Below are 12,470 nucleotides of genomic sequence, written 5' to 3'. Positions count from 1 at the left end.
AGATGGCAGAACACTGCAACTATGGGGACTTACGTGAGGAAATGATCCGTGATAAAATCGTTGTGGGGATACGCAACGCTGGCTTGTCAGAGAGACTACAATTACATGCCAAATTGGATCTAGCCACAGCAATCGCACAAGTGAGACAGCACGAAGACGTGAAAACGCAGCAAACTGTTTTATGATCAGCTGATTCGCCCGCCCACATGGATGCAGTAATGCATAATAAATACAAGAAAAATAACTACAAGCAGAAAACAGATCAACGTCATGCCCACGCCTCACACCAGTCTTCATCTACCCAAGTCAAACCCTGCGGAAATTGTGGAAAAACCACAAAGCATTCATGGAGTGAGTGCCCAGCAAAGGATATCGAATGCAGAAAATGCCACAAGAAGGGACATTTTGCAGTTGTGTGCAGGTCAGCTCAGACCCTCCATTCTGTAGAGGCAGGATCAGATGCAGCAGATGCAGTATATTTGGGTACAGTGTCTGCACAGTGTCCACAGAAAAGGCTTAGATGGAAAGAAAATATGATAATAAATGGGGATTCTGTATGTTTCAAGATAGACACAGGGGCAGATGTCACTGCGGTGGCTGCATCTGTATACACACAGGACAGATATGACCCACTCTCACCCCCCAGCGGGCCTCTGTAAGGACCTAATAATGTGCCACTGGACACCATAGGACAGGTGGATACGGTTATAGAGAGGGGAGACAGAAAAATTGAAGTCAGTTTTTGTTGTTAGGGGCCTAGCCACACCACTGCTCAGCTTCCCAGCAATTGTGAGACTAAACATGATTCCCCATCTGAACAGCATTGAAGATGCAGAGACATATTTCCACTCAGCCTACCTGGAGGTGTTTTTGGGGTTGGGACACCTAAAAGGGGACTACAAAATTAAACTGAAAGAATCAGCACAGCCCTTTGTCCTCTCTGTCCCTTGACAGAAGGCCCTAACAGGTACCTTTCAGCTACGCCAAAGGCCGATGTGCTTAAGGGTGCGAGGTCCTGCCCAACGCTGCTTGCAGCTTTAATTATTAATAAAACTGATAAGACACCAATGTGACATCACATTTCTGTGCACAAGATATATTCAAATGATTCAAATAAAATTCTTAGTTGACAATGACTTGTGTCAATTACTCCAGTTGAAAATATGGAAGAAACTATGCTTAAAGTATTTTAAAAGTATTTTTAGCAAGTGCACACTCCAACACATTCATATCCGCCCACCACTCACATACGTACATACTGAGTTATACCAGGTGATAACAGTAGTGCCAAGAACAAAATAAAAAATGTGTGCAAAGTGGTAAAGTACATTTACAAGTTGTTTAGTGTGTGCAAAGTTGCATTTATATTATATTATTATATATATACTGACAAAAACACATTGTTTAAAATTAGAAAAAATCTGTATTATGTTTTAGACGACCTTTAAATTCTGGAAGCATTTTGTTATTTCTTTACTCTACAAGCCATGGCCGTGTCTTTGTTTTGTGTATTGCTATCAGATAACCTGGCTGCAAGTGACCTCAGTTCACACTGGAAAAACCTGTGGAAAGTTTCCATGTCAATGATAAACAAAAAATATATCAAATCTTCAGATCTGCATATCAGCATGTACTTATCTTATTAAGTAATTAAATTTGAATTTGATAACAAAGGTCAGGTCCTTTAAATTACTTTTTGAGCTATAAAATATATTCTATACTGCACATTAGCTTTGTTACATTAGTTTACTTGATAGATTTCCTTTTAATACAATAGTTAAAATAGTAAAACACATGCTCCTAATGGGTTAAATGCAGAGATTGAATTTTACTGTCTAACTGTATGTGTGACAAATAAAGTACCTTCACCTTTGTCTTTCAAAGAATGACTTCTTCAGCATGAAGCATGATTTTCTTTGTTTTAATAATTTTAACAATATACTATAAAAAAAACAACAATAAATTATTGGTTTAATCTTAATTAATATAATGATATAAAGAACATAAATTGTACATGGATTTATGTTGTTGTTCCACAACGTTTGATGATTCTGGAAAAGTTTTCATTGTTCAGTTGTTTGAAAGGATGTTTGCTCTTAGACAAGAGGCAATTTATCACCATATCACATTTTTCCAAACTCTAGCTAAAGATATGTGGAGGGGTATTTTGTTTGATGTTTTGTATATAAGGGCTGGACTCTATCACTGGAACTTCACTCACCTGAGTCCAACAGATCAAGTAATCAGCATGATGAAGTGGCTCGTCGTCCTGTCAGCCCTTGTGGCTTTCTCCGAATGCCTCCACAGGTAAGTCTGACCTGGCTGCTTGAAAAACAACTGGTTGCTTGATTTATTTGACTTTTTTTTCTGAATAGACTTAATAGTCTCTGCATGGATTTACTGATGGAAAAGGGCCATCTTGCTGCATGTTGCAATATTTCACACTTGCTGGTGGTTACTTTCTGATTTCTCCATCTATAAAATGCTGGAACTCCACATTTTGTTAATTCATTATTCACATTTCTGTTTGCAGGATGCCCTTAATCAAGGGAAAGTCTGCCAGGGAATACCTGGAGGAGAGAGGAATGTGGGAGCAGGTCAGGCAGCAGTTCCCATACCGACCAATGGCCAAGTTCGTCCAAACTGGTACTCAGTCAATGACCAACGATGCTGACGTAAGTCCAGACTACAGAGACTTGATTCAAAACTGTTTTCCTGAATGACACACTTGTATATCACAAAATGCAAAACCAGCAGGTAGTTCATTTTATGATGTAAAAACTCTTATATCCAGTTCATAACTCCTGTAAAACTCATAAACACAAAATACATCCACACATTTCAGTCAGATTTGAGTAAACCTGTCTTTGTGTTCCTTCCATGTAGCTGTCCTACTATGGCGTGATCTCTATCGGTACCCCTCCTCAGTCCTTCACGGTTGTCTTTGACACCGGCTCCTCTAACCTGTGGGTCCCTTCAATCTGGTGCACCAGCCCGGCCTGTCGTGAGTACCACTAATATTGCTTTTATCATTTAGATTGTGATTTACACTGTGGTAGAAAGTAACTCACTATATTTACTCAAGTAGTCTCAAGTCTCAAGTAGTAATTCTACATTTATTTGACAGGTATAATTTACCATTAACATTGTACACATTATCTTGTGAAATATAAAGCATGAATTAAATGTAATGCATACTTTTTTATAGATTCAATTAAAGAAATAATAACATTTTGAACAGTTGTAACATTTAAATGCTCCTTACATATTAATGCATCAGTGATAACTGATATGGGACCATTCTACACGATGAGTAAACTTACCTTAAAGTACATTTTACTGCTAGTGATTCTGTACTCCTACTTAGTACTGTGAGGTAATTTGATTGGAGCACCCTTACTATGTGGTATTACTTCTTTATACTTATGTTAAGTATCTAAATACTTACAGTCTATAACAGTTTATTAAGGCTAGTGGTGGGCCAACACTAAGTGCAGTTACTCCATAATGCAGAAGGTCCAAGTTTCTTGACATGGTCATAAAATACACGTTGTTCCTTTGCAGAGAACCACCAGAAATACGACCCTTACAAGTCCTCTACCTTTGTTTGGAATGGCGAGGCTCTGTCCATCTATTACGGCACTGGCAGCATGACCGGAAAACTGGCCAGTGACACTGTTGAGGTAATCAAAAACTTCCCAGAACAAACATATCTTCATGGTCAGTTGAGCTGTGACTGACAGCTGTCTTGTGTTTCCAGGTTGGCGGCATCTCTGTGACCAAACAGGTGTTCGGCGTTAGCCAAACAGAGGCTCCATACATGACTTACATGAAGGCTGATGGTATCCTGGGACTGGCCTTCCAGTCTCTTGCTTCTGACAATGTTGTGCCTGTCTTTGACAACATGGTCAGTCAGGGACTGTTGCCTCAGCCCATGTTCTCCGTCTACTTGAGCCGGTACTGAAACAGGATAGAAATCTGACTGTGTGAATATGTGGTTTTTCCATTACATATTTTTACATATGACATTTGTTTTTTCTTTCTCTCTCCCTTAGCAACAGTCAGCAGGGCAGCGAGGTGGTCTTTGGTGGTGTTGACCCAAGCCACTACACTGGACAAATCACCTGGATCCCTCTGACCTCTGCTACCTACTGGCAGATTAAAATGGACAGGTACAGAAAAATGCATCTAAAATCAGCAAAATGACACAAAAACCACAAACATAAGTTGCACAAAGGATCCTAGCTTTACTGTAATTCACCTTCTACTGCTCCTCCTCACAGTGTTACCATCAATGGACAGACTGTTGCCTGCTCTGGTGGCTGCCAGGCCATCATTGACACTGGCACCTCCCTGATTGTTGGCCCAACCAGCGACATCAACAGCATGAATTCCCGGGTTGGGGCTTCAACCAACCAGTATGGAGAAGTAAGTCATACCATAGCATCTGACATAGATTTTCCCTGTTTTCCACACCCACAGTAAACAGAACTTTGAAGCTCTGACGTCAAATCATCTCAAATAAAAACAATTAAGTATGACTTGGTTACTTACTTAAGGTGGAAAGCTGTAAAATACCAATAAATACATGCTGCTACACAGTCTGTGTGATGTTCCTCTCACAGGCTACAGTGAACTGCCAGAACATCCAGACCATGCCTGATGTCACCTTCACTCTCAATGGCCATGCCTTCACTGTTCCTGCATCTGCCTACGTCTCTCAGGTCAGTTGGACCCCTGCCACCCACTGCAACAGACCAATATCTGTTTATTTTAAATGTGCATTATGAAGATTATGTGGACAAAATAAATAAATCTACATTCTCGTGTGTCTCCACAGAGCTCCTACGGTTGCAGGACTGGCTTTGGCTCAGAGGGCACTCAACAGCTCTGGATCCTGGGAGATGTCTTCATCAGGGAATACCATGCCATCTTTGATACTCAGAACCAGATGATTGGTCTGGCACAGTCTGTTTAATCAATTGAAACACCTGATGGATAATCTGTAAATGTGTATTTCTCTGTAGGTGCTTGTCTGATTGAAAAATTAACACACATGTCGCAATGTTTCAACTGTATTATCAATAAAAGTTTATAGCATTATATTTGTGTCTGTCTGACTGTGGTGACTACATCCAAGATCACTGAGTGTCTATAGAAACATCTTAAATTTTGTGTTCCAGTGTTACACTGAAATGTCACAGGCAAAAGAATGAGTCCACCCTATCCATTAATTTGCTCTTGAGAGAAACTTGACCCTTTACAAAGGATACAAAAATGATCACTAACAGCTTTTTGTGAACAGGCCGAGAATAGACAATCGAGCTGCTCTGAGAGTAGCGGAGGATGTCCGAGCCTGTGATCGAGAAGAAGCTGATATGGACAAACATTGATAAAACAAAAGATGACATGATCTGATAACTCTGCTGCTGCTATCTCATCCTGTGAATAGGACCACCTTGTTGAAAGGTCTAAAACTGAGATAAAGTGGAAACCAACACAGCCAACACACAACACAAATCTTATATGAGTGTATAAAGGTGCACAGGTAAATATATGTATGCCTATGTAATGTGGGCTAGATAATTTGTTTTCTTTTCTTTTTCTTTGACCGAACCACTCACACAGATTAGCCCTCATCCTGTACTGTTGCTTACTTTCATTAAACAGTCAAACTGAAGGAGAGTTGTCAGCATCTGTGTTTTAACAGACATACCTGGGGTGAAGCTAGAAATCAGAATCAGCCAGGCAACAAGTTTATACAGTCCTTTAGTACAGCCCTCAATAACACTGACAAAAACATATTTTTTAAAATTAGAAAATAGAAATCTGTTGTATGTTTTAGATGACCTTTATATTCTGGAAGCATTTTATGTTCTTTCTTTACTCTACAAGCCATGGCCGTTTATTTTGTGTATTATCGCTATCAGTTAACTTGGTTGCAAGTGACCTCAGTTCACACGGAAAAACCTGTGGAAAGTTTCCATAAATGAAAAATAAGGACATCAAATCTTCAGATCTGCATGTCAGCATGCACTTATCTTAATTTCACTAACAAAGACCACGCCAACTAAGATATGAGTTTAACTATTTATTATGTGGAAGGAAAAAGGGTTGACGGATAGGGAAGAAAGGATGGGGAGTGAGGGTTCAGCGGTAGGGATAAGGGGTGAGGGTAGATGGGTAGGGGTGAGGGTTGAGTGGATGTAGGGGTTCGGGTCCAGGGGGTCATAGGGTTGGAAGGGAGAAGTGAGGGACTTGGGGATGGGGGAAGGGATGGGATGTAAGAGGGGGAGGAAAAAAGAGAGGTGTAGTGTGTGGTGTGCATGAAAGTTTAAGCCGGGTGCCGGGTTGATGAGGAGGCGCAGGATGCTGTACCCGTCTTCTAGTTGGGTGTGTGGAAGGAACCGGGGCGGGATGAGACTCTAAGTGGGGGAGCTGTCTCGATGTCTGGTCCGAGTTGCAGATCCCCAAAAAGTCTTCCAGAGGACGGAAGCACGCAAGTGTTTATAATGTCAGTAGTGCTGTGGTGGATGTAAGTTAAGTAAGCAGGTGATGACCAACGTCAGAGAATTTTAATGATGTTGTCCGGGGTATCTTGTCATGAAGCTGAGAAAGCGGCGCCGATGTGGAATGAATGACCTGAGTATGATTCTGGGGATACGCTGGCTTTGATTAGGATTTGCCTTATGATGATTGATAATTTTTTCATTGTAAGAAGAGGAAGTGGTGGACTCAGGACAGCGCAGAAAACAGAACAATGCTAGGAGGAACATGAATTCTCAAACCTTATCTATATACGGGGATAGGTAGCCCGTGCGGATGGTTCTAGTACGGTGTGTGAGAAGGTCTGAGGTGAGAGGTGAATGTTTTGCCGTGGGATGAAGTTCAGCTCTATGGAGTCCTTTAATTAACATACAGATGTGAGAGTGGGAAAAGCTAGGACATGGAGCTCCGGAGGACAATTTAATGATAAAGTTGATTCTGCTGATGTATGTTTGGATTGGGGTTGTTTTTATCTTTAGGACATGATGACTGAGCTACGTGAACGGCCTCTGTTAATGATGTCTACGACTGCTGTGTTATCAGAGTATACCACTCGTGCCCCCAAAAGGATGGCTGCAATGATTAACGGATACGTTGGTAGTCATAGAAGAAGAGATGGCGTTCTGTAAGGGGAGGAACTGATGCCACGGCTCTAATTCAAGAGCCTCTGTGTGTTATAAGGTCGTGGGAGGTGAGATAGCAGGGCACAGCCTAGGGGAGTAATGTGAATTGAATAGTTGAGATGGCCTAGCAAAGCGAGTGACTGATGTTTATAGTTGTTTAGCGGAATCCAGCGCAGCGATATTGTATGGATGCTTTTGCGCTGAAAAGGTCAGGCATACTACAGAACAGTAAGCGCCCTTTCAGAAGATGCCGGAGAGATGCACTGGTGATGTAAGCTTTAAAGCAGGTGTGGAGGAAGTGACAACAACAAGGAAGCGAGGTCACTGCAGTTATTGCGGAGCATTCACCCGTCCTGGTAGAGCACTGCTCTACCTCTTTTGTCCTTACCTTTAAGAAAAAGGGGCAGAAGGTGGTCGGCTGGGTGTTAGCTAATGTAAGGGGCAAAGATGGGGGGGTTGCAGTGCAAGCTGCAATAAATGTCGGGGTTTTGTCTTTGTGAAACTAGAGTGCAAGGCAAAGAAGTGGCGAGTGTGCTAGCTGTAGCAGGGTGTGATGGTGTGCCGCACGAGTTGCGGTTTAGTGGACAGCAGGCTGCAAACATGCAGTGATACAGCTTGGGAACTGAAGTGCTCCAGTGTGTCCCTTAATTGGATTGTTGAAGTCTTCCGGCAGCTTGGGACACAAAGAGAATGTGTCAGGCATAAAAACAAAAACGTTGCCACCGAATCCCAAAGCTAAATTGAGGATTGTGGATAAATGGTTATCCAACTCCAACCTTCTGTGTAGGAAGAAACAGAATGGACGGCGTTGCAAAAACAAGGAAGCGGCTGGTGTAAGTCTCTTTGGGCAGGTCGGAAGTTGCTGTCTAAGGTTGACCAGATCAAATGATGTTTGCGGTTCCCTGAAGAATTACACATGGACGGATGGATGAGAAAGGCGAGAAGGACATAATTACCGGTCATTATTATTAGGGCCAGAGCGCTGACCAGCGCAAAGCCCTATTGCATCTGTAAACTGACATGCATGGGGGGGTGAGGGCCTGTTCACCGCTGCTTGCAGCTTTAATTATTATTATTATTATTAGTGCCTTTTAGTTGGAACGGTATTTCAGAAAGTGGGAAATGAAGGAGGATGGCTACTTGCGTTGGTATGTGGAGGGACTGAGGTCGAAGTCATTAGTATTGGAGCTGCAGTAGCACAGGATGATAGTGAATATAGTAGAATGAACGAATGATGAAACAAACAAACTAATGATGAAACAAACAAACTAATGAATGAACAAACAAACTAATGAATGAACAAACAAATGAATAAATTAATGAATAAACAAATTAATGAATGAACAAACGAACAAACGTAGTGTTCGTTGACGTAATCTGTGTCACAGCGGACTCGCGTGATGTTTTGCTGCAGTTCATGTAAAGTTGGAAGAGTGTGGACTTTCAGTCTGGGTGGTGAAAAGTGATGTTCAACGGGTTGAGTTCGGGCTTTGGGCGGGCAATGGTCCGGCCAGATATTTTCGAAGCTGGTTTCCGGTCGGAAAGTTGGCAGCGGATTTTGCGCCCGTTTGCATTCATTTCGGCGGCGGCCTTGGCTGCCGGACCTCAAGCAGGATGGAGAGGGGAGTGGCAGGGAGGAGTAGCGACTCTTCCCCTGGAGACGTAGAGAGGTAATTGCCTGATGACGGTGGCGCTGGCGGAGGAAAAGTGGCCGAAGGCTCCGGGAAGCTGGGATGACTGCCCGTGACTGTGGTATGTTCCAAATGAGATGAAAGGGGATAGAGCGGATAGGGGGTGACTTAAGTAGTGCTTGTGCGGAAATTGAGAAGGTAAGGCGTGGTCTCTGTTCCTGAACTTTGTTATAAAACTTCATAAGCAATTCAATTTGAATTTGATAATAAAGGTCAGGTCCTTTAAATGACGTCTTTAGCTAAGAAAAATATATACTATACTTTACATTAGCATTGTTACACTAGTTTAGTTTGTTTTCCTTTTAATACAATAGTTGAAATTGTAAAACACAAATCTTATGCTTCTAATGGGTTAAATGCAGAGATTGAATTTTACTGTCCAACTGTATGTGTGACAAATAAAGTACCTTCACCTTTATCTTTCAAAGAATGACTTGTTCAACATGAAGCATAATTTTCTTTGTTGTAATAATTTTAACAATATACTATAAAAAACAACAACAATAAATTATTGGTTCCATCTTATAAATTGTACCTGGATTTATGTTGTTGCTCAAAAACGTTTTAATTGTTCAGTTGTTTGATAAGATATTAGCTCTTTGACAAGAGGAAATTTATCGCCATATCACATTTTTCCAATCTTCAGCTAAAGATATGTGGAAGGGCATTTTGTTTGATGTTTTGTATATAAGGGCTGGACTCAGCCACTGGAACTTCACTTGAGTCCAACAGATCAAGTAATCAGCATGATGAAGTGGCTCGTGGTCCTGTCAGCCCTTGTGGCTTTCTCCGAATGCCTCCACAGGTAAGTCTGACCTGGCTGCTTGAAAAACAACTTGTTGCTTGATTTATTTGACATTTTTTATTCTGAATAGACTGAATAGTCTCTGTATGGTTTTACTGGGGGAAAAGGGCCATCTTGCTGCATGTTGCAATATTTTGCTAATTCATTATTCACATTTCTGTTTGCAGGATGCCCCTGATCAAGGGAAAGTCTGCCAGGGAATACCTGGAGGAGAGAGGAATGTGGGAGCAGGTCAGGGAGCAGTTCCCATACCGTCCAAAGGCCAAGTTCGTCGAGAAGAGTACTCAGTCAATGACCAACGATGCTGACGTAAGTCCAGACTACAGAGACTTGATTCAAAACTGTTTTCCTGAATGACACACTTGTATATCACATAATGCAAAACCAGCAGGTAGTTGATTTTATGATGTAAAAACTCTTATATCCAGTTCATAGATCCTGTTAAACTCATAAACACAAAATACATCCACACATTTCAGTCAGATTTGAGTAAACCTGTCTTTGTGTTCCTTCCATGTAGCTGTTCTACTATGGCGTGGTCTCTATTGGTACCCCTCCTCAGTCCTTCACGGTTATCTTTGACACCGGCTCCTCTAACCTGTGGGTCCCTTCAATCTGGTGCACCAGCCCGGCCTGTCGTGAGTACCACTAATATTGCTTTTAACATTTAGATTGTGATTTACACTGTGGTATAAAGTAACTCACTATATTTACTCAAGTAGTCTCAAGTCTCAAGTAGTAATTCTACATTTATTTGACAGGTATAATTTACCATTAACATTGTACACATTATCTTGTGAAATATAAAGCATGAATTAAATGTAATGCATATTTTTTATAGATTCAATTAAAGAAGTAATAACATTTTGAACAGCTATAACATTTGAATGCTCCTTAATATTAACATATTAATACATCAGCGTTATAATGACTGATATGGGACCATTCTACACAATGAGTAAACTTACAGTAGTACATTTTACTGCTAGTGATTTTGTACTCCTACTTACTACTGTGAGGTAATTTCATTGGAGCACCTTTACTATGTGGTATTACTTCTTTATACTTATGTAAAATATCTAAATACTTACAGTCTATAACAGTTTATTAAGGCTAGTGGTGGGACAACACTAAGTGCAGTTACTCCATAATGCAGAAGGTACAGGTTTCTTGACATGATCATGAAATATACATGTGAGAGAGATGTTATTCCTTTGCAGAGAACCACCAGAAATTCGACCCTTACAAGTCCTCTACCTTTGTTTGGAATGGCCAGCCTCTGTCCATCTATTACGGCACTGGCAGCATGACCGGAAGTCTGGCCAGTGACACTGTCGAGGTAATCAAAAACCTACCGGAACAAACATATCTCCATGGTCAGTTGAGTTGTGACTGACAGCTGTCTTGTGTTTCCAGGTTGGTGGTCTGTCTGTGACCAAACAGGTGTTCGGCGTTAGCCAAACAGAGGCTCCATTCATGACTTACATGCCAGCTGATGGTATCCTGGGACTGGCCTTCCAGTCTCTTGCTGCTGACAATGTTGTGCCTGTCTTTTACAACATGGTCAGTCAGGGACTGTTGCCTCAGCCCATGTTCTCCGTCTACCTGAGCCGGTACTGAAACAGGATAGAAATAGGACTGTGTGAATGTGTGGTTTTTCCATTTCTGATTTTTACATATGATATATGTATTTTCTTTCTCTCTCCCTTAGCAACAGTGATCAGGGCAGCGAGGTGGTCTTTGGAGGTGTTGACTATAGCCACTTCACTGGCCAAATCACCTGGATCCCTCTGACCTCTGCTACCTACTGGCAGATTAAAATGGACAGGTACAGAAAAATGCATCTAAAATCAGCAAAATGACACACAAACCACAAACATAAGTTGCACAAAGGCTCCTAGCTTTACTGTAATTCAACTTCTACTCCTCCTCCTCACAGTGTTACCATCAATGGACAGGTTGTTGCCTGCTCTGGTGGCTGCCAGGCCATCATTGACACTGGCACCTCCCTGATTGTTGGCCCAACCAGTGACATCAGCAACATGAATTCCCGGGTTGGAGCTTCACCCGGCCAGTATGGAAAAGTGAGTCATACCATAGCATCTGACTTAGATTTTCCCTGTTTTCCACACCCACAGTAAACAGAACTTTGAAGCTCTGACGTCAAATTGTCTCAAATAAAAACAATTAAGTATGACTTGGTTACTTACTTAAGGTGGAAAGCAGTAAAATACCAATAAATACATGCTGCTACACAATCTGTGTGATGTTCCTCTCATAGGCTATAGTGAACTGCCAGAACATCCAGACTATGCCTGATATCACCTTCACTCTCAATGGTCATGCCTTCTCCGTCCCTGCATCTGCCTACGTCACTCAGGTCAGTTAGACCCCTGCCAGCCAGTGCAACAGACCAGTATCTGTTGATTTTAAATGTGCATTATGAAGATTATGTGGACAAAATAAATCTACATTCTTGTGTGTCTCCACAGAGCTCCTCCAGTTGCTGGACTGGCTTTGCCCCGGAGGGCACTGACCAGCTCTGGATCCTGGGAGATGTCTTCATCAGGGAATACTACACCATCTTTGATACTCAGGTCCAGAGTATTGGTCTGGCACAGTCTGTGTAATCAAATGAAACACCTGATGGATAATCTTTATTTCCCTGTAGGTGCTTGTCTGATTGAAAAATTAACACACAAAATTTAAAAAAAGATACAATGTAGATGTGAACATGTTTCAACTGCATTATCAATAAACGATTATAGCATTATATTTGTGTCTTAAATTTTGTGTTACAATGTC

The 12,470-nt window shown here is 41.5% G+C and overlaps 2 protein-coding genes across 2 annotated transcripts; both read left to right on the top strand.

Moving 5' to 3' along the window:
- The first annotated feature begins 2,248 nt into the window (after nt 1-2,248).
- On the top strand, nt 2,249-4,978 carry LOC128364611 (pepsin A-like). The gene is made up of 9 exons (XM_053325177.1): nt 2,249-2,307; nt 2,534-2,675; nt 2,887-3,004; nt 3,565-3,683; nt 3,761-3,957; nt 4,056-4,172; nt 4,284-4,428; nt 4,626-4,724; nt 4,841-4,978. The coding sequence occupies exons 1-9, from the start codon at nt 2,249-2,251 to the stop codon at nt 4,976-4,978; spliced, it is 1,134 nt and encodes a 377-aa protein (XP_053181152.1).
- Nucleotides 4,979-9,573: 4,595 nt separating this feature from the next.
- LOC128364623 (pepsin A-like) lies at nt 9,574-12,295 on the top strand. The gene is made up of 9 exons (XM_053325189.1): nt 9,574-9,665; nt 9,833-9,974; nt 10,186-10,303; nt 10,886-11,004; nt 11,082-11,278; nt 11,377-11,493; nt 11,605-11,749; nt 11,947-12,045; nt 12,158-12,295. The coding sequence occupies exons 1-9, from the start codon at nt 9,607-9,609 to the stop codon at nt 12,293-12,295; spliced, it is 1,134 nt and encodes a 377-aa protein (XP_053181164.1). The 5' UTR covers nt 9,574-9,606.
- Nucleotides 12,296-12,470: the final 175 nt, after the last annotated feature.

This window comes from Scomber japonicus, chromosome 9 (genome assembly GCF_027409825.1).
Source record: "Scomber japonicus isolate fScoJap1 chromosome 9, fScoJap1.pri, whole genome shotgun sequence".
Classification (NCBI taxonomy): domain Eukaryota; kingdom Metazoa; phylum Chordata; class Actinopteri; order Scombriformes; family Scombridae; genus Scomber; species Scomber japonicus.
Note: the sequence above shows the minus strand (reverse complement) of the source record. Positions and strands in the feature narration are given on the sequence as shown.

Bases quoted from the DNA above. Each gene is read 5' to 3' on its own strand.
- LOC128364623 (XM_053325189.1), top strand. From the start codon at position 9,607: ATGATGAAGTGGCTCGTGGTCCTGTCAGCCCTTGTGGCTTTCTCCGAA. The intron at 9,975-10,185 runs GTAAGTCCAGAC...CCTTCCATGTAG, and splicing joins CAATGACCAACGATGCTGAC to CTGTTCTACTATGGCGTGGT. The intron at 12,046-12,157 runs GTCAGTTAGACC...GTGTCTCCACAG, and splicing joins CATCTGCCTACGTCACTCAG to AGCTCCTCCAGTTGCTGGAC.
- LOC128364611 (XM_053325177.1), top strand. From the start codon at position 2,249: ATGATGAAGTGGCTCGTCGTCCTGTCAGCCCTTGTGGCTTTCTCCGAA. The intron at 2,676-2,886 runs GTAAGTCCAGAC...CCTTCCATGTAG, and splicing joins CAATGACCAACGATGCTGAC to CTGTCCTACTATGGCGTGAT. The intron at 3,684-3,760 runs GTAATCAAAAAC...TTGTGTTTCCAG, and splicing joins TGGCCAGTGACACTGTTGAG to GTTGGCGGCATCTCTGTGAC.